The sequence below is a fragment of the Myxocyprinus asiaticus genome, chromosome 32 (assembly GCF_019703515.2).
Source record: "Myxocyprinus asiaticus isolate MX2 ecotype Aquarium Trade chromosome 32, UBuf_Myxa_2, whole genome shotgun sequence".
Lineage (NCBI taxonomy): Eukaryota > Metazoa > Chordata > Actinopteri > Cypriniformes > Catostomidae > Myxocyprinus > Myxocyprinus asiaticus.
The window spans coordinates 21,460,140-21,482,053 of NC_059375.1; the positions used below are offsets into that span (position 1 = coordinate 21,460,140).

Below are 21,914 nucleotides of genomic sequence, written 5' to 3' on the forward strand. Positions count from 1 at the left end.
AACCATCTCAGAGAACTTCGCCTCTATGGCAGTGATCGATCGACATATCACAGCCAGATCCTTCAAGTCAGCATCGACCTTTGTCAGCATTGCCAACATGTCCAGCAACTCTCGGGGGTATCTGCTTGAGCACGTAAGTGTCTTTTAATGTCTCCAGAGCCCGAGGATTTTGAATTCTTTGACATATTCTCCTCCTAGATCAGTTATGAAACAAAGTGTATCAAATCTCACCAGTTTATATCATTAAAAGTGTTAAAACTAGCAAAGTGAGCAGAGCTGGCCGCTCACATGTCCAATCCTCGCATGACATCACATGACTCCCTTATTAAACATTGTTGTCTTTCATAATATTGCTGTTGCCGGCGTTTTATAAAAGCTACAAGCCACTCAAGTCCATACGTTTCAGTGATTTTAACATTGGTAAGGAGGGTTTAGACAATGCTGAATGTCTAAAGTGTTTGAGAGTTTAGGTTCAATATTTCAAAAAAAAGTTTGGTCATTTTTAAATTGAATGGACACAGCAATAAGCTAATACATAAAAGTGAAGTGTGTTTTTTCAATGTTAAAATACAAACACAGCAATTTATTAGGAACACTGTGGTCCTAATAAAGTTCCCAATGTGGTCTTTTGCTGTTGTAGCCCACCCGCCTCAAGGTTCAATGTGTTCTGCTCACTACAATTGTACAGAGTGGTTATCTGAGTTACCGTAGCCTTTCTGTCAGCTCGAACCCGTCTGGTCATTCCTTGTTGAACTCTTTCATAAACAAGGCGTTTCCGTCCACAGAACTGCCGCTCATTGGATGTTTTTGGCACCATTCTGAGTAAACTCTAGAGACTGTTGCATGTGAAAATCCCAAGAGATCAGCAAGCAGTTACAGAAATACTCAAACCAGCCCGCCTGGCACCAACAATCATGCCACGGTCGAAATCACTGAGATCACATTTTCCCCATTCTGAACTGAAGCTCCTGACCCGTATCTGAATAATGTTATGCACTGTACTGCTGCCACACAATTGGCTTATTAGATAATCACATTAATAAGTAGGTGTACAGATGTTCCTAATAAAGTGCTCAGTGAGTGTACATGCAGAGACAACTTGGAACCACTAGAACAGTAGTTTGATTTCCTTGAAAAGTGCAAACACTGTGGCTCTGTGGTGCTTTCAACAATGCTTTGTTTGTTTGTTTGTTTGAGCGAATCGACACAGAAACATTGTTTAAGGCGGGACTACCTGTTATTATTTTCCAAATTCTGTTACACACTTTGCATTACTTTTAACCATGTAGTTATATTATGCATTGTACTTGACTGGTACTCTAACCTACTTTTGAGTGACTGTTCACATTTCAATGTAAGTGTAATATGCAGAAGTTTAGTCATATAATAGTTAATAATATAATAAACATAATGAACACTTCACACACTGAACAAATTTGTTTTTTGAAAAAGAAACTCTTTATTTGAAACTTAATTTGAATTTTAATATCTATTTGCACAACAATGCTGCTTGTACACATAATTCAGCATTTTCCACATGATTGTTTTCTGTGCTGAAAATATTGAGCAAAATTTACTTGGCTGAGAAGACTAAGACATTAATCCAAATTTCTCTGGCATACATACACTACTAATGGTCGGTGCTTTAAACGTTAACCAACACTCAACACATACAGTGTTGTATAAACTTTGTTGTGAATGATGAAATATATATATAAATTAAAGTGTACAATTGATTATACATTACATCTAAAGCACATGTATAAGAATATAAACTAATATAAAGAAACAAGTAACAGTAAATATTCTATTTTACCTTTCAAACCATGACAAAATAAATAATCAACAAAAATAAAAAAATCCACAACACAGGCCATATTTAATAAATAAAAAAAGAATATGTGGAGTGCTCAGAATAGAAATGTATGGTATTCCAGAAACTTCTAAAATGTTATGAAGCTAAGTGTGGCCTTCCTAGCACTAATACACCAGTTATACAGTCATAACAAACTGTCTATACATATAAGAAATTGTTGTCAAAAACACAGAACAGGGAAAAACTTAAAATATAAAAAAGAAACACAATTACAGCCAAACAAAGCTGTATGACCACATTTTGATAATTTTAGGACATACAGTATGGACACTGTAATTCATCTTGGACAAGAAATCATCCAAATAGTGTTAGATTACAGACTAAAATTCAACATAAACCAAAACACCCTGTGCCACGACAAGAAACATGATATGACATTTATTAAGCTGAAATAAATAGGATCACTCTCAAAAGGTGGCACAGTATGTACAGTAGGATCACACTTAAAAAAAAAAAAAAAAAAACAAGGCCATAAAAATGTTGCAATTGACTGAATATAAATATTCAAAAGTAAAATCTATTTCTTTTTCTTGTTTAACACACCAGTCCCACTGTAAAGACATTACAATAGTGTACTGTGACAAACTGATAAAATTGTGTGTCACATCAAAACTTTACATCTTCTTCCACTTTGTTCCATATAGTTCACTGCGCTCTAGACACTAGGAGTGTAATTATGATAATATTTCCAGAACATGGTGGCATTGCAGCTGATATGGACAGAATAAGAATTGATTGACCCAGTAACGCACTGACCCACTGCAACAAAATGTGTTTGCAAAGGCCTCCTGCCACTTTATAAATACAGTAATGATAACAGATTGAGTGTTTACAATAAAACAATTTAAAGTCAATTTTGACTAATAACGATGTGCCTCCAAGCACTCTTATTTAGAATTAAATCTTACACCCATCCAGATACATCTATGCAAATTTGTGCAAAACTACAGCATGTCTAATAAATAAGCTTAGGCATGCAAATCAGCTAGCCGCACATAAAAAAATCCCAAAGAACACTCATTTGCTCTGCTCTAGACTAAAGGGAGCAGAAGGTGCTTAACTTAATCATTTGTTGAATTGAGGCATGTTGTTTTGAAAGATATTGATTGCCAGTTACAGAGACTTGTTCCTTTGAAAATAAAGATATATATATATATATATATACATATACACACACATATATATATATATATATATATATATATATATATATATACACACACATATATATATATATATATAGTAACCTTTTCACAAAACACATAAACGAACATGAGACAGTATCTTAATCCCCCCCAAACTTCCAGCACATCAGCTGAACGAACAAAATCCTCATTGTAGGTACACCACTAAGTGAATTGTGCACAGTAACTAGTGTTTAGTTCATATACAACATACACCAAACTACCAGAACCCTCCACAGGCCTTAAACATCCCAGTGACTTCTAATGACACCCTTAACATTCTAGCTGGCACCAGTGACTATCAAAATGTGTTCCTGCAGACTGAAAATGGTGGTAAAGTGCACTGCTGGTGGTCTGCCAGGGTGACACCATTGGCACTTTACCAGTAGCTGATCTGTGCATGTTTGCTAGATGGAACAGGGCATGATTGGTGTCTGCGTCACCATTCTTCTGCCACAGTACATGTGCAAAATCTAAACTCTATTTATAAGTCCACAATCTTAACATCATTGATGATGTTGTAAAATTACTGATTCTTCGTTCTCAGGTTTGTTCTGCCCTGTCAGTTTTAAGTCCGTCATATTTACTTAGGTATTCTATAACTAGGTTGCACTCTTTGGTAATAGGCCATTTACTAAGATATAACCGTGTATTTTCTTAAATGGTAATATCTCAAGTGCCATTTTCTTTCAGGAAAATTTAAATTCAGCACAATTACTTTTTTTTTTTGCTGCTGGTTGTTAAGTTGTCTTTTTCACAATTATACCTGTTGCTTAAGTCAACAAATCTACAAATTTATGACTATAAAAACAGCATCATGAGCACATGATAAAATGGATATCTAGAAAAATACAATTCTCTTTATCCTACATCCGGGATCCATGGATCTGGAAAAGCTGCGAAACAGTGGAAAAGATATTAGTCACACTCAAACGGGGATTTAGTTATGAGTAATTACTAATAATGTCAAAAGAAATATGTCCTCTATGTTTTATGTAATCATGACAAATACAAAGATACATTTTGCTGAAGATGTGGATATGGGTTGAGATGGCAGTGACTTAATGGCAATTTATGGAACAGACATGGTGCTAAATAATGAAGGCATTTGGTTGACTAAAGTGCAGTCACCATTTTAAAGTCTGTTGACTTGTGTAGAAAATCCCATTAAGAAGTTGGATTAAAATTTCTATGCAGGACTCCAATTAGCTTCCAGCTATGTCTGTCATGATTATCTCTATAGCTTGAGATTAATTGTCAAACAATAATTGCGATTATAACTATTAATTGTATCTTTTAGGGCTTTCACGATTAATTGTCATAAATTGTCATATTTCTTTAGGTGCATGTGTGCTACATACACCTTAAGAGTCATTTTTACATATTTAACTTTAAATATATAAAACAAATAATAAAATAGGGATATCTGATTTCCTTTTAAGGCTTTAGAAACTTAAGAATGGCAAACAATGTTTTAAATATCACAATATTTCGAAATATTTAAAATATGTCTCTCTTTTTGGTCAACTTTAGTTTTGGTAAATTTTACATTTACACTGTTGTTTTTGGAACTCAAAATATATTTAGTTTTTTATTAAAAAAATATAATACAAAATATACTGTATATATTTATTATATTTATATAATGTAATATTATATTATGCAATAGTTAAATATTTCAGTCCTAATTTCTTCACTTCCATACGGTATTTGAATGCTCTTTGATTACCCACGAGCCCTTATTTCTCATGAAGAGACCTTTTCTTCTATCACTCCACAGAAATAGAGTAGGGTGCCAGTTTGACAGAACCAGTTTGTTCCCTCTCTGTATACATCAGATAATTTGGGTCCGAACCATGGACCGATTGTGTCATCAACATGAGTACAAGCAGCAGCTGTTTACCACTGCAACTAGGTAACAACTCAAGAAGAGATCAGCGTCACTGTGTTAAAGTATTCATCTCTTTGGACTTACCACCAAAACTTTACATGCACGGAACGACAATTGCATTTGTCTCCCACGGATGCACTGAATGTGCAATGATGTGATGAATGTTAGTGTTTGTCTGCCGCGAGCCTGCGGATGCATTCCAAGATATGTGAAGAAGGTGAGCTGCTCTCTGAAGGGTATTTTTTTTTGGACAAGCAGGTATGAGAAATGCATTATTCCACAAAAATTGCGATCGGAAGCCTGCAAAGATGCAAATTATGCCAACACAAGCGGTTCGCTTCCACGATTTTGGTACGATTGAGTTCATATCAGCAGTGAACCATACTGGAGTTCACATGAGCCATACCCCTGACCACCTTTTCAAGCGGACCCGGGTGCGCACGAGCTCGAAAAACATCATTCACTTGGACATAATTCTGACCTGGTTGCACACCAAAAGTGCTAGTGTGAAAGCACCCTAAGCATGCGTCTCCTCCTCTGTCACTGTGTGTCATTAACACTGTGTGTATGAATCCCCTTTGACCAGGAACATTTGCCATTACACGTTCGTACAATTAAAGTGAAACCGGGGCGCTTTGCGTTCACTATCAAAGTTTATATTTGTTTGTTTATATTTTTGTGGGAGTTTGCCATGAGCCTCTGCTGACAGCATGGGCATCAGAGCGTTTGAGGAGCGCTTTACGAGCTCTTCCAGACAGGAGCTGCTTTGGTTGACATCCGCAGTGCGGCTCAGAGATGCTCGGAGTTCAACTGAATTACACACAAATGCACCGTTCATTGCATTTATATATTTGCTTAAAATTCCCTTATTTGGGCATTCAAATGTGATTGGAATTTGAACTGCACAATAATATCAGACGATTAAATAATCAGACGATTATTTAATAATCACGACAGGCCAACTTCCAGCTAATTTTTTCAACCTTTAAGTTGGAACTGTTGCATATTTGTGTTTACATATGCAGCAGTTACTTACAAGGGAAATTGACAGAAAGTCATGCTTGGGAGCTGCTAGTAGGTGAAGGCTATTGCATTTCATTGCACTATGCTTATAAAAGGCAAGTGAAAATAAAAGTCCTCCCATGCTGTAGATGCCACACAACATCATATCAGATAACTATTTTAACAGCCAAAGGATCTAATTTAGATTTTGCTTTTTGTGGTCAGCTTTACAGTATTTAGTGCATTGAAATGCAATTTACCCAAATCCTTTGACATCAAGAATTTTCGCTACCACTAACACAACCAACATGACGCCATTCCTCACCAATTCCATTGGGACACTGACACAAGTTTCAGCTAATCATTAATCCACTCATTGGGGGTGGCATTTCTCTCTTCCTCCTTCCCATCCTCCTCTTCCTCCCTTGCTTCATCCTCTTCCTGTGTGTCCGAGGTCTAGTTGTGTTATGAGCGGACAACAGCGTGAAAAGAAAACGGAGGGATCACAGAGTGACAAATGACAGCATAGCACAAAAAAAAAAAAAAAAGATTTATGAAATGTATGTAATTGTGAGTAGGTGTGCAGATGACTTTCAAGGGTATTAATGTGGAAAGATCATTCTAAAGCATGATAAAAAATGAGTGGAGGTGAAAAGAAGCAGTCTTTTATGACCATGTTTTTGAGGAATGTGTCACTGGAATTGTGCTTTAGAGTGTGTGTGAGATTGCACAATCAAAAATGGAGAACATAAAATGAGCCTTTTATTATGTCTGTGTTTGTGGGTGCACCAACCTTAGTCTTGTGACTCTGCTCTGTTCCCAAGCCTCCACCCGAGGTGTGTAGCTCTTTTGAAACAACACAGAGAAATTCAGCCTGGTCCTCAGTTCCGTAGCTGTATGATGAGCCAATGTTCACCATCTTCAAAACCAAGTAACAGCCAAGAAAGAGAGAGAGAGATAGAAAGAGGGTCCTTCAACATAAGTACTTAAGATTTAAGAAAAGGGATGAGGACTTTAAAGGAAAACATCAAGCTGGGTCAAATGCCCAGTCAGTTGCCCAAAAAACAATTATCTTGTTTCATGGCAATTCGGGATGTCAAAAATACTGGTATTAAGGTACCTAATAGATATTAAAATGTAAAAGATGTAACAATACTGGTCTATCTAGTACAGAGTACTGACATTTTAGTACTAGCAGAGAGTACCCACACTCTGTTTGACTGCTTTTGAAAGCATGAACGATCAAATGCACTTTTTGGTCAAAATGCCTGGCGTGGCACAATTGGTTGTCTAAATGTAATGTATATTTGTGTCAAAATATCAGGTCGGCGCATTAGGCCTTGCAGTGTTAATGCAGCCTAATTGACATGCCACTGTCGATAATTTTAATCAAAAACCAATATTGACAAGAAAGAGGAAAAGATGTGCACTGCTATTAATTAATTTCTTTGTATTTGTATTTTTTATTTTACTGTTTACTTGAATAACTACTTGAAAAACTTGAAGCTATGTTTACTTGAATAAATACTTAAAAGCTTTTTAATAGGGCGGGGTATTGATACAGATTTCCCGATTCGATTCACAAGCTCTCGATATCAATTCATATGAGTATATTTCAGTTATAATGTCCCTTTTGCTTACATATGAAAGAAATTCTCTCCTAGCTAATGCTGTTAATTATACAGGGGACCTTCTAGCTAGGTACATTACAAAAATATTAATTTTATTAATGATATTTTATTAGTCTTTTATCATTTTGGTCACATTTTGGCTTTTTAAAAATGAACAAATCCATGTACTAAATCAATAAATAAGATATTATATTTCATAAATTATTTTTTGTTAAATGTTTTTTGTTTAATTACATAATTAGTACTATTTACAAGTATTTACATTGATTTGTTGACCACGTGCTAAAACCGGTATTTCTGTAAAGAGCGACATTATTCAGTGACAAATGGGTCACGTGGATCTCTTCTTTGGACATGCAGTACACGGAACAACTTTTACTCTCAACACACAGTGAAAGGATCTGCTGAATACTTCACCAATAAAATACACAATTACTGGTGAGTGAAATCTAAACATTTACCAGCCGGTTGCCAAATATATACATTTTTAGTCAGTGCAAAATTTGATTGCAAATGTGAGTTATTTCCTCTCATTTTAGTAGGTTGGGATTTAAAAATATTATTATCTTGGGATTTAAAAATATTTTTACCCACCCCAACAGTTTAATTTAATTTGTTAATATTTCTATTAAAATATTACTTTTTATAAAAGTGTTTACAGTAGCATATTCGTTTTTTCTGTGGTATCAAAATTAGTACAGAAAATCATGAACAGGTATAGGTATCAACTGCTGAAATTTTATGTTGTGTCATGGTACCCTAATGGCAACGTGCATGTGTACAAAACCAGAATAATTTCATATAGTTTGACATTTAAATAAAAATGCATATTATTAAGACAGGTTTGGTGCAACTGACCTTGTACAGTCAAGTTGAGTAGCCAAGCCACTAAATGGCAAAAAATTTATTTCACACTTTAGCTATGTTACTGCACTCTGAATCTGAGGGGAGAATTGGACACTGGGAACATTGGGATCAGGGAAAGGGAAATCAACTCAGTGTCAGTCCAACCCACAGTCCAGAGCAGTCCGGGGCGGGGCTTTCGGCAGGCGCGCACGCTGACCTGCTCAAACTTCCAGCCGTCCGACATAGTGGACACCATCTGTGTCAGCTCCTCTTCCTGACACTGCAACACCCGATACACATGCTTTGGTGGTACCTGCTGTATGACCAAGAGAAAGAGAGAGAGAAGGGTAGGGACTGGTGAAGAGTAAAAAAAAAAAAGACATGTGGAGGATGATGCCAAAAGGCAAGTATGGAAAGAAAAGCGAGAGTGGGCGAGAGACTGGCGGCTGTTGCATAAGAACTCAAATATAGTCAAGAATGTACGGTAGAAAATACTATAGCATTAAGAAAGCAAAAGAGTTGTGAAAAATAGATACAAATGAAGGAATGCTGCAATATGTTTCCAGAAAATTAAGTCACATGAAGGTATGATAAAGGACTTGCACATTACCTGTGTGGCCTTGGAGTCTCGTTCAAGAATCCTTTCTTTGATTAATTTAATCAGCGGCGTGATGTTGTAGAATTCTGCCTCCTCCAAAACACCTACAGACACAGGTTTTTGTTATATATATATATATATTTGACACTGATTAAATAAAAATACATTATAATCTGACATGTGGCCAGAGATTTAACAATGGTAATGGCACAAACCTTCTTCTGCCAACTCTTTGTTATAAACCAGCTTCCCATGTCTCAGGTAGTTGAGTATGGGACCAAAATAGGTGGGGTCTCGGTCAATCACATAAGCACCAGTTTCATCCTACACACACAGATAACAGGACTGAATACCAGTTTGACTTTAAGTTGTTAAATAATTCATTAATGTTTAATCACGTTAATGCATGGAAATTTCACCAAACACTCTTTATATTCAGGTCTTTAGAGACCCTGCACATGAATCTACAAAATGCCCAAATAGTGTAAAATTTACTATTTATTTATTAAGACAATTTTAAAATAATATAACAAAATACGTTTGAGTTTTATTTTATATATCAATGAGAAAATACAACAAATCAGGACAAATCTAGAAAAGAATTAATTACATTTACCCTGAAATATCCTGAGAAGCAACTGACTGTCAAACACATACTGAGCTACACAACACATAATCTACACATAAGATACATATAAGCTACACATAAGTATTTTCTCAGGTACTGAGCAGATAAATAGATGCACAACTTACATAATTTCAGTAGTACACCCAAATGACAATAGTCATATCACACTGTTCATTGGTTGTACTTGCTATAGTTTACTTCTATGTTGTTTCTTCATCAAATAGCACTGTCAAATGTAAATCAAGTTAATCACTAACACATCAGCGCCACCTTGAGTAAGAAATAGCATGTATAATATGTATGCAGATACGCATGTGGGATACCGATAATTCAGCATTGTTGTTAATTCATTGTTGCACAGAAAATCAATGTGATATAGTATTTATTTGTATGAATATAGTACTCATTTCTCTTGTAATAAACAAAGAAATAGATATCCTGTGATAGTAAACTTATATAGATATGAAATAATCATAATAATAATAATAAAAAAAGACACTCTAAAAAATTCTAAATGGGTGTGTGCATAACTCCAAAAAATGGATGAGGTACAGGGGGTTGAATGAGGTCCCGGGTCTCTAAAGACCCAAGGTATGCGTTTAAGGGTTAATGTATAAATACCACATTATTATTACATTTGATTAAAATATTAAATAACACATTATTTAAAATAAATATAAAATGATGTGGTATTTAATATTTCAATAGTAAATATTGTTAGAATGTGATATGTCATAATGTGATAACTGTTATGGACTACTATGGTGCTGAAGCTGTTTAGCTGAAAGCTCATGTACAGAATGCAGTGAACAGTACAAGGCCCCAGGGAATAAAAATGTGACCTGGCACAAGAAAGGGAAAACATTAAAGGAAAGGGCATGTGGAAAGTGGCAGTGAGTGCAGGTCACATTAGCATGGCATCAGCCATTGTCCCAGAATGGTTGAGGGTCTTCTCTATGCAGTGGATAAACTTTGAGCTCAGCATAGCTATAGTGAGGCAGAACCTACTAGCAGTACATCATGTAGGCTACATGACACCCTAATACAACATGCCCAACAGAGAACATTACACAACAAAGCCCAGGGCAAGATCACTCTGAAAGAGACCAGCAATGGTACAAAAAAGAATTTTAAAGCGTGTATAGAAAGTTACCAGGGTGAAAGAACTGAGAATAAGAGATAATATAGAGAATGTTTAAAAAGAAAGAGGAAGATGGTGGTGTGACAGAATAGAGGCACTGCTATATTACAGAAGCACTATAAAACCAGAGTGATATGAAGAGATACATAGACATAACATATATATACAACAAGCTATTTATTAGGGCTAGGTATCGATACAGATTTCTTTATTTGATTCGATTCCAATTCACAAGCTCTCAGTTCGATTCGATATTGATTCATATTTCACATTTCAGTTATAATGTCCCTTTTGCTTAAATATGAAAACTTCTCAACCAGCTAATTCTGTTAATAACACAGGGGACCTTCTAACTGGGTACATTATGAAAATATTAATCTTACTAAAATTTTATTAGTTTTGCATCATTTTGGTCACATTTTAGCTTTTTTTTTTTTAATGGACAAATCTATTTAATCAATAAATATTATATTATATTGCATATATTATATTTTGTTACATTTTTGTTTAATTGCATAATTTTTACTATTTACAGGTATTGACATTGATTTGTTAAACAAAGAACCGGAGCGGTCTCTTTAAGGAAACAGCGTCTATAAATCAGCTTATCAATTGATCAACAACTGACTGTTGGGAACAGAAAGAGTATTAAAAGAGACATTATTCAATGGCAAATTGGTTGCGTGGATCTCGTCTTTGGACTCCTTTTACTCTCAACAAGCAGTGAAAGGATCACGCTGCTGAATACTTCACCAATATACTACACAATTACTGTGTACAGTGAAATCTAAACATTTAACAGCCGGTTGCCAAATATATACATTGTTAGTCGCACAGAAATTTGATTGCAAATGCGAGTGATTTCCTCTCATTGTAGTGGAGGGTTGCGCATCGAGTAAACGATCGATCCATGGCTATTGAGAATCAAAAAAATAATGGAAAATTCAACTTTTTTGCCCAGCCCTGCTATTTATCATGCACAGAACCTGAAAAGAAATGGAAGTGTCAGCAGTAGTTCTAGCAGGAAGACTCTGGATCAGTGGTAAAATACGTTGGTTACCACCCCTGGAGATCGCTAGCTCGCTAGTTCGAATCCCAGGGCATGCTGAGTGACTCCAGCCAGGTCTCCAATGCAACCAAATTGGCCTGGTTGCTAGGGAGGGTAGAGTCACATGGGGTAAACTCCTCGTGGTCACTATAATGTGGTTCGTTCTCAGTGGGGCGTGTGGTGAGTTGAACGTGGTTGCCGCGGTGGATGGCGTGAAGCCTCCACACGTACTATGTCTCCGTGGCAACACGCTCAACAAGCCATGTGATAAGATGCGTGGGTTGACGGTCTCAGATGCGGAGGTAACTGGGATTCATCCTCCGCCACCCAGACTGAGGCGAATCACTATGTGACCACTAGGACTTAAAAGCACATTGGGAATTGGGCATTCCAAATTGGGAGAAAAAGGGGAAAAAATCCACAAAAAAATAAAAAAGCCTACACACCAGTCTCTATTGTTCGCATACTTCTGTTGTTTTCTGTCATGCACATGTTAGTGAAACACACAATCATTACACGCGCTATGCCTTGCTTTTACAAGCAAAAGTCGCTTCAAATGTTGATCTGTTTATTCCGTGTTTGGATGCCAGTGTAGCCCTCATCGGGGAATCCATTCCAGATTCATTATTCATGCACGTCATCATGCATAAGTACTAATTTTATGGGGTCTGATCCATCCTTTAAGTTAAGATGATGCTTATCGCATTCTGCCAGTCTCCTATTGCATGTTAAATCACGTTAAATGTTTTCTTGACTTATATCTCCACATTCTCCTTGAAGGGGAAGTATCATCTGTTCTGAGTACCTACTGACACCTAGCAGTAAGCATTGCTCATTATTTCATTACATTTATATTTATTCATTTAGCAGATGCTTTTATCCAAAGTGACTTACAAATGAGGAGAACAATAGAAGCGATTCATCCAACAAAAGGGGCAACAATATAAGTGCTGCAATACAAGTCTCACATAGCTTAGAGCAGTACACATAGCAAGGATTATTTTTTTTTTTTTTAAAGAACATGAAGGTAGTGCATTAGTATGAATGGATTAGGCGTTCATGAAAAAGATGTGTCTTTAGCCTCTTTCATTAACAGCACAATGCATTTGGCTGCTCATCAAATAAACATATCAAATCGAGGGTACTCATTTTACGGGGTCTGATACTTCCATTAAGTTAACATGATGCGCATCACATTCTGCTGGTCTCTCCTATCGCATGTTAAATCACGAAGTGTTTTATTGAATTAATATGTCTATATCCGCATTTCCCTTAACAGAGAAGTATCATCAGTTCTGCGTGCCCACTGTCACCTAGAGGTAGGCATTGCTGATTACACCAGTATTTCATTAACCACACAATGCATTTGGCTGCTGTCATACAAATAATCATATCAAACCAAGGGTACACTTTTTTTTTGTTCACAGTTATGTTACATGTTTTGTTTTATTAGTCTTTTGGCATCATTACACTGTACAGTTTTTTTATCATGGGTTACTGTAAACTTTTAAATCTTTATTAGTTATAGGACTACAGTATGAAGCTTTCTAAACAATGGGCTTTATCAAAATGTTTGAAATTCCATGCTTCATCACTCAAGTTTTCACTTACAGTTCATTTTCTGCATCGTCAAAACGTAAGCTCCCCCATTAATGTGCTCTACGTAGTTTAACAACATTTCATTTATTTTAAGTTATCTATGCAATTTGGTTATTTTCCCCCTTTTCCCCCACTGTATATGTGCTCGTCCCGATGCAGTAACATTTAGTAGGGTTTTGTATTACTTTACGGGGATTACAACAGTGCTGGATTAGCACTTATTTCGAAGCAGATACCGAATATTCAGTCGACTGAAGCTTCACACATAATGGACCATGCATGTGTTGTTGGTTTGGCATGGGCTTCATCAAAGCTTCTGCATCAAACATCATATCATTATTCACATTTACATGTTTTTTCTTGCTGCATTCACAGTCCCTTGCCCTTCAGTCAGTAAGATTTCAAATAGTTATATAGCCATTTAGGATTTTAAATCCTAAACTTTCTTTAACAATTGATGTCCATGCTCTCTGCAGCCGAAAGGAGTGCTGACTTTGCAACTGCAATTCTCCCTGTCCTTCAACAACTCATACTTCCTGGCACTCACTGCTCTATTCTCTCCCAGGCAGTGTTTGTGACGCTGCAACCACAGTGCTCCTGCTAGTGATTCAATTCATGTCCTGAGCAGCGCAAAGGTTTATAAAAAAAGCATTCATTTCCCTTCACATGGCAAAGCTTAGTTTATCTTTGCAGGGGTTTGCACAAACAATGGTCACCCCCATTGTAGGGCTCAAACTCAAAATGTTGTTAAAACGCAAAATGTGTTTCATTTTGCAAGGGTACTGCACAAACAACGTCGCCCTCATCTGGGCTCAAAAGCAAACTTCTTTTGTCCTCCTGCAGGGGTGTTGCACAAACCACATCGCCCCTATCGTGGGGCTCAAATGCAAACAGCGTTTGTCCTTTTGCAGGAGTATTGCACAGCAGACATCGCTCTTATCAAGGGCTTAAACGCAAAACGTTGTTTTGTACTTTTGCAGGGTGTGACGAGGTGGAGGGTGGGGCCGGGCTGTGAGTGCACATGCCCGGCTCCCGATCGGGCTAATCAGCCGAGGAGAGGGATAAAGACGATGCCGGATCCGGCAGTTCGGGAGAGAGAGAGCCACACACAGCTGCCGTGTGTGTGTGTGTTTATGTTTATGTCTTTTTGTTTAAGTTTTCATTAAATATTATTTTGATGGTTCGTCCGGTTCCCGCCTCCTCCTTTCCCATTTTAACCCCCCTGTTACACAGGGGTACTGCACAACTATGTACACCTTTTTGCAAGGGCTCAATGACAAACGAGGGCTCAATCGCAAGCATTGTTTACCCCTCTGCAAAGATACTGCACAACATGGCACACCCATTCGCAGGGGTTCTACAATTCTAATAAGATTGCCTACCCTTCTGCAGGGTCTGGCACAATAGTAGCATGTCGCACAGTCATACAGGCTTATGTTTGCATCATTCACTGATTTTTCCTCTTCTTTCAGATTTGTACCTCACCTTCTGAAGACCTGGGCATTGTCCTGAGTTGAATTATTTGTTTTTATATTTTATTTTGGGGGCATAGGTTAAATTAGGTTCTTATTACTTTTGGGGTAAGCTCTGCTCCCCTGCCGTCATCGCCTCTGGCAGGATCTGACGGTTCAAGAAAGTATCTGAGCGCTGAACCGTAAGATGGGGCTTACACCAAATATTATAAGTTTCTCTACATTCAAAATTCCAATCATCCAGAGTCTTTTCTGCTAGAAATGTAATGAGATGTTAGGCTCAATCACCATGCACTTTCACTGCATCTTTTTCATACAATGAACATGAATTGTGACTGAGGTTAACCTTCTGCCTAACATCTCCTTTTGTGTTTCACTGAAGAAATAATGTGGATTTGGGACAACATGAGTGTGAGTAAAAGATGACAGAATTTAAATTTTTGGGTTAACTATCCCTTTAATTCGCAACACACCATCTCGAGACATTAGTAGTAGAAACATAATTCACACATGAGCAAACACGCATGCTGTACACACACAAAGAAAAAAATATTTGCATTTTCAAAATAGCAAGAACAGCAGACAGCTCCACACCGTAGACATGATTAAACTTGACAGCAGGCATGACAACACCTGCACATGACTTCTCCAATGTTTTAGTGAGTCAGCGGGGACAAGCTGTCCCCCTCTGCTTATGATTTCAGATCACAAGAAATCCACAGGAGATTTTACCTATAATAACTGTATATGATTTAAACAAGCAGAATTTAAAATCAGACAAGAGTGCTATAATCTTATATTAATCGTGTATATTTAACTCTGCAGTTTCACAAGGAAGTACAAAAACCAAGTCCCTATAGGGAACTAGCTGCATCCCATGGGAAATACCTGGTAGGCAAACAAAGAGCTTATTAATTTCAAAACAGAGCTACAGAGCTGCATAATAACCCTTCCCATGGAAAGCGATATTTGCTTCACAGCATGCAAGATAACATCTAAACAATTTAAACATCAGTGAACACGGAGGAATCATTTCTTATGTTTTGTGTTATTCACTTTTGAGATTAAGTCTCAACAGGTGTTTTAAAGCAACTTTTAAGATGTTGAGCGGATGGGTAATAATATTCACTGCACTGCCTTAAAGGGATATTCTGTGTTCAATACAAGTTAAGCTCAATCAACAGCATTTGTGGCATAATGTTGATTACCACAAAAATTTATTTTGACTTGCCCCTCATTTTCTTTAAAAAAAAAAAAAAAAAGCAAAAATTGAGGTTACAGTGAGGCACTTACAATGGAAGTGAATGGGACCAATTTTTAGAGGGTTTAAAGACAGAAATGTGAAGCTTATAATTTTATAAAAGCACTTAATTTTATAATAATAAAATAATTATAATATAAATCATAATTTTTACGGTTGTTTTAGGGTTTACGGTGTAACATCGTCATAGCAATGAAGTTGTAAAATTAGATACGTTTACACAGAAAAGGTTAGTACCGTAAGTGATTAAATCACACTAAAATCATGTTAACACGCATATTGTTTGTCTTATGGCTATACTTTTGAAACCGTGAGTATTTTACTGTTAACGGATTGGCCCCATTAACTTCCAATGTAAATGTCTCACTTGAACCCAAATTTTTGCCTTTTTTAAAGAAAAGTCCAAATTAATTTTTGTGGTACTCAACATTATGCCACAAATGCTGTCGATTGAGCTTAACTTGTGTTGAACCCGGAATATTATTTTAAACCGATAGTAAACATCCTGTCATTTACTCACCCTTTTGTTGTTGCATCCCATATGACTTTCTTCTGCGGAACACAAAAGGAGATATTTGGCCGAATGTTAGCCTCAGTCATCATTCTCTTTTATTGCATCTTTTTTTTCTAACAATGAAAGTGAAAGGTGAATTTTGGGTGAATTATCCCTTTAACCTCTTATTTGAATAAATATTGCACATTAAAAGTCACACTGCTCTTTCAGTGTACATTGACAATGAACACAGGGAGGTTTTCATTAATCAATAATATCCTGTCCAGGGGCCGGATTCACAAATTCTTCTTAAGAAAAAAAAAAAACATTAAGAAAGTTCTTGGAATAAATTGCAAGAATGTTTATACTTAACAAGGACATTGAATGTTCTTTAGAAGTCTTTTATGGTATATAAAATATTTATTACTTTTTCTTAAGTAAGAAAATAAGAGGAAAATAGTAGGTAAGGTTTTTATTCTTAAGAATATTTTGTGAATCTGGCCCCAGATTCTTGGCATCCTTCTCTTTGTTGCAATACAAGTTCTTCATTTTAAAACAAGCAAGCATTTGAAAGCGCAACAACAGAACAACTAAAATCACTTGCTTGATTTCAGTATTTGTTTTAAATTCTAAACATGTAACAAAATGTTATGGCTTATATTAAAACTATTTAACACTACACACTTACACTCTTTAAAAGATACAAGCTTATACATTTGCAATGAAGAAGAGTCAAGGCCAAGAATAGAACATAGAAGCCTCCATAGATATTTCTGTGCAGAGGGCTGGGAGTCTTCAAGGTGCCATGACTCCAATCTCATTAGAAGAGTGACATGACCAGTGAGAGAGCACACAACACTGCAGTGAGGCCTGTAATAACTGAGCTTTAATGGGTGATGAGGAGGCACAGATGAGCTCAGCTAGACTTCTGTGCTTCATCACTTGCGGTGGGGAAGGAGTTATAATCGTGGAAAATAAGAGGACAGAGCAGGAGGGGGTGGTCACTGTAAAGGGCTGCTTAAAGGCAGGTGTACCATCTGTTTATAAAATACTTCAGAGACAACGCTTGGTCAACAGACACCGTAAATGGGAACTAAACAAATAACATTTAAGTAACATGCATGCACTCACTGACCACTTTAGGAACACTATGGTCCTAATAAAGTGTCCAACGTGGTCTTCTGCTGTTGTAGCCCATCTGCCTCAAGGTTTGGCATGTTGTGCATTCTGAGATGCTATTCTGCTCACTACAATTGTGCAGAGGGGTTATCTTAGTTACCTTAGCCTTTCTGTCAGCTCAAACAGTCTGGCCATTCTCCGTTGACCTCTTTTATCAACAAGGCGTTTCCGTCCGCAGAACTGCCGCTCACTGTATGTTTTTTGTTTTTGGCACCATTCTGAGTAAATTCTAGAGACTGTTGTGAAAATCCCAGGAGATCAGCAGTTACAGAAATACTCAAACCAGCCCGTCTGGCACCAACAATCATGCCACAGTCAAAATCACGGAGATCACATTCTTTCCCCATTCTGATGGTTAATGTGAACATTAACTGAAGCTCCTGACCCATATCTGCATGATATTATGCACTGCAGCCAAACGACTGGCTGACTAAATAATCGTACGATTAAGTAGGTGCACAAGTGTACCTAATAAAGTGCTAAGTGAGTGTACATTTATTATAACTAGGGTTGCACCGATGTATCGGCTGCCAATATTTATTGGCCAATTTCTGACCAAATTAAATCAGCATATCGGTAATAAGCATGAAAACGCTGATATGAAAAACCAGTGGTTTATTTATAATGAATTAGTAACACAATTTGTAAAACTCTGTGAATCTAAATGCACAATCCAGAAATAATAAATATACACAATATGTAGAAAGGTTGTCACTCCTAAAAACATGTAATATTTAATTTTTATTCTGTCTCGTTCTCACACTAATATGGAAAAAACATAATAAATGGACGTGGCCGTTGTGAAAGCGGATCTTACCTAAAGGCTACATGATGAGGGAAACCATCCAAAACAGTTTGAAACCAGCAGACTTTGACTTCTGAGAAATCGGTATGATATCCATTAATGCTGCATGATTGATTGAATTAAGATTTAAATCACAATATGGCTTTGTGCGATTACTAAACCTTAAAAAGCTGCATTTTAAACTGCAAAAACATAAGTGCAAAAATGTTTTAGAAGTAAAAAATAACCTTTTTTTCCATATCAATCATCATTTTATCATATTTACTCATTTTTATCTTGAATGTGTCTTTCACTGTGGCTCTCTTTAAAATGTTGGCCTATCATGTGTTCAACAGATTCAATGTTAAATGGAAATTATTTATTGTTAGAACAGTAAAAAAGCTTTGGTACCTCTTTGCACATTTTTAAGCATTCCTAAGTAAAACAGTGATTTGATGACAAAATAAGGTAAATTGCAAAATATCAGTATCGGCCTACAGGTTTTTTTTTTCTTTTTCGTATCGGTCAAAAAAAAACATTCATATCAGTGCATTATTATAACATACATGCATTAATCTCACGAAATGTCTCAAGAACATGCCCAGGTCATATTTCAGTACGAAAAGAAAAAAAAAAGGAATAAGAAATTATATTTTGTATCAAGAAAATCCAGAATAGCCATGCAGATTATTTTTCACTTTGACATGGTCAAATAAGCACATTTCCATCAAAAGATTTTTCTCTATACAAAATATAATTTCCTTTTTTTTTTTTTTTTTTTTTTAGGAGAAATTCTGACCTGGATATGTTTTCATGAGATTCACCCCTATATATTTAGGAGGCATCGTTGTCATCTGGTGTTTACTCTCACAAAACATGTGTAAGGCTGGATAAATGTTCTGATAAAGGTATCATGGAGTGAAATGAGGATGTTGGTTGACTAATGGATGTGATGCTGCTCTAATGCACAAGCACTGAGGGGTCCGCATTAAGCAGCCTAGCACATGTTCGTCCATCTAAATCAAGACCCCCAGCTTCATCACTAAATGTCAGCATAAGCGCTCTGCATCTGAAGGGAAAACACGGTTCAGTCAAATATCATTCACATCCTCTTACCGTGTCAGAATGCAAGTCTTGCTGCTGGCACAGTGGGTACAGAAATGAAGTCTGTTCCTTCAGCAGCGTCTGTCGTGTCGTTAGAAACACCGTCCCCCCAACGTTGAGACGGACCCATTTGCCGTTATTGCCTCCGGTGACATTAACAGTAGAACCGTTTATATTTTCAGCCCCACTAGATTCAACATCAGCTGCAGATGTGGCCGTTGTGGCTCCTTCGCTTCCCTCGCTGTCTTTGTTGTTATTGTTGTTGTTATTGTTGTTGTTGTTGTTGTTACTGTTAAGATTGCTGTATGGTGTTGTTGAAAGGGATCCGGTTTCCGGTAAAGCCTGAGGCGCCACCGTTTTTCCTTTGTCCCCCGTTGCCATTAGTCTACTAAACTGCGACTGATGCGTTGTGTGTATGCAGACTGGCTCGGATGCGGTTCTATCTCGCGCGGCGCAGCGTGCTGATATTTGTCGTATCAGAAATGGAACAAGCGCGTCAGATGATTGGCTCGTTTGCTGCGAGCCGTCTGCTCCGCCCCTTAAGGCGTTTCTCTCTCACAAACCTGCGCAGATACTAGGATGCTGAAAGTGTACAGATTTGCAGTTTTAAATTGAATTTAAGTGCTTCACTGCGTTTTAAGCTAAATCTGCTAACATTTACCGTATGTATAAATGTTTAAATCTCATATGGATCCTAGTGAGGACCTACGAGCAGAGCAGCACAGCCCAGGAGTTGCATGATCAAAGTTAAAATAACTGCAATACCAGGAGTCAAGCAAGTGAGAGACTGTAATATAGTAATGTATAGTGATTATTTTATTAGTAAATCAGGAACAGTTTTTAGCATCCTATTTTAAGGAAAGCATATTAGCTATATTTTAATATAATATTAAAATGAATGATTTTATCTGTTAAAGGGATATTCCGGGTGCAATACAGGTTAAACTCAATCAACAGCATTTGTGGCATAATACTGATTACCACTAAAAAATTATTTTGACTCATGCCTCCTTTTCTTTAAAAGAAAAAGCAAAAATTGAGGTTACAGTGAGTCACTTACAATGGAAGTGAATGGGGCCAATTTCTGGAGAGTTTAAAGGCAGAAATGTGCAATTTATAATTTTATAAAAGCACTTACATTAATTCTTGTGTTAAAACTCATGTATTATTTGAGCTGTAAAATTGTTTAAATCGTAATTTGTACATTTGTTTTAGGGTTTGTTGACATTACATCGTCATGGTAACAAAGTTGTAAAATTGGCTATAACTTTACACAGAAAAGGTTAGAAAGCGATTTAATCACACTAAAATCATGTTAACATGCATATTGTTTACATTTTGTGGCTATACTTATAAAACGGTGAATATTTTAAAGTTTACGTATTGGCCGCATTCACTTCCATTGTAAGTGCCTCAGTGTAACCTTGATTAAAGAAAAGGAGGGGCAAGTCAAAATAATTTTTATGGTACTCAATATTATGCCACAATGCTGTAGACTGAACTTAACTTGTATTGAACCTGGAATGTTCCTTTAATTTCCAGTACAAAGTAAATAAATTAAACTGATATAAATCTTATGTACATTAGAGTAGGTCTCTCTCTCTCTCTCTCTCTCTATCTTTTATATACATATACATACATATATATATATACATGTGTGTGTATGTATGTATATATATATATATATATATATATATATATATATATATATATATATATATATATATATATAATATATATATATATATTAAGCTGATATAAACAAATAAAAACATACTTTAATCATTTATATTTTAATAATGATTGAGACAACATGTATTGTAACTTTCTAGAGGAAAAAATGAGTAGAAAGGAAACAGCAGTGAAGAGAAAAAAAATGACTGTGTAGAGGATGGAAAAGGGAAGGTCAATAAGGCTGTGGCAGCAAATGTGTTCTTCTTTCAGTACTTTTAAAGAAATAATGTAAATTCTCACTAGGAGCTAAATGATGGTTGCCTTTATTGATTGCTCCAAATTAAAAAAGGCCAATCTAAAAAGGAATAGTTCACACAAAATTGAAAATTTTACCGTCTCAAACTTGTATGGCTTTCTTTCTTCTGCTGAAGACAAACGTAGATGTATGGTGTGTTTTTGTCCATACAATGCATGTCAGTGGGGTCCAAAACTTTCAAGCTTCA

The 21,914-nt window shown here is 36.4% G+C and overlaps 1 protein-coding gene across 5 annotated transcripts; it reads right to left on the bottom strand.

Annotated features, from left to right (window-relative positions):
* Positions 1 to 3,119: 3,119 nt before the first annotated feature.
* Positions 3,120 to 20,232, bottom strand: LOC127423149 (BTB/POZ domain-containing protein KCTD5-like). Of its 5 annotated transcripts, none has more exons than XM_051667255.1 (7): positions 19,750 to 20,232; positions 9,244 to 9,352; positions 9,041 to 9,132; positions 8,648 to 8,743; positions 6,747 to 6,872; positions 6,279 to 6,409; positions 3,120 to 3,956 (listed from the first exon to the last, which is right to left on the bottom strand). In XM_051667255.1, exons 1-6 carry the CDS (start codon positions 20,116 to 20,118, stop codon positions 6,311 to 6,313), a joined length of 891 nt encoding a protein of 296 aa, XP_051523215.1. In that variant the 5' UTR covers positions 20,119 to 20,232; the 3' UTR covers positions 3,120 to 3,956; positions 6,279 to 6,310. The 5 variants fall into 5 exon arrangements, with proteins under 5 accessions (XP_051523215.1, XP_051523214.1, XP_051523213.1 ...); XM_051667254.1 differs by having other exon boundaries at positions 8,648 to 8,746; XM_051667253.1 differs by having other exon boundaries at positions 8,600 to 8,746.
* Between the last annotated feature and the right edge of the window lie 1,682 nt (positions 20,233 to 21,914).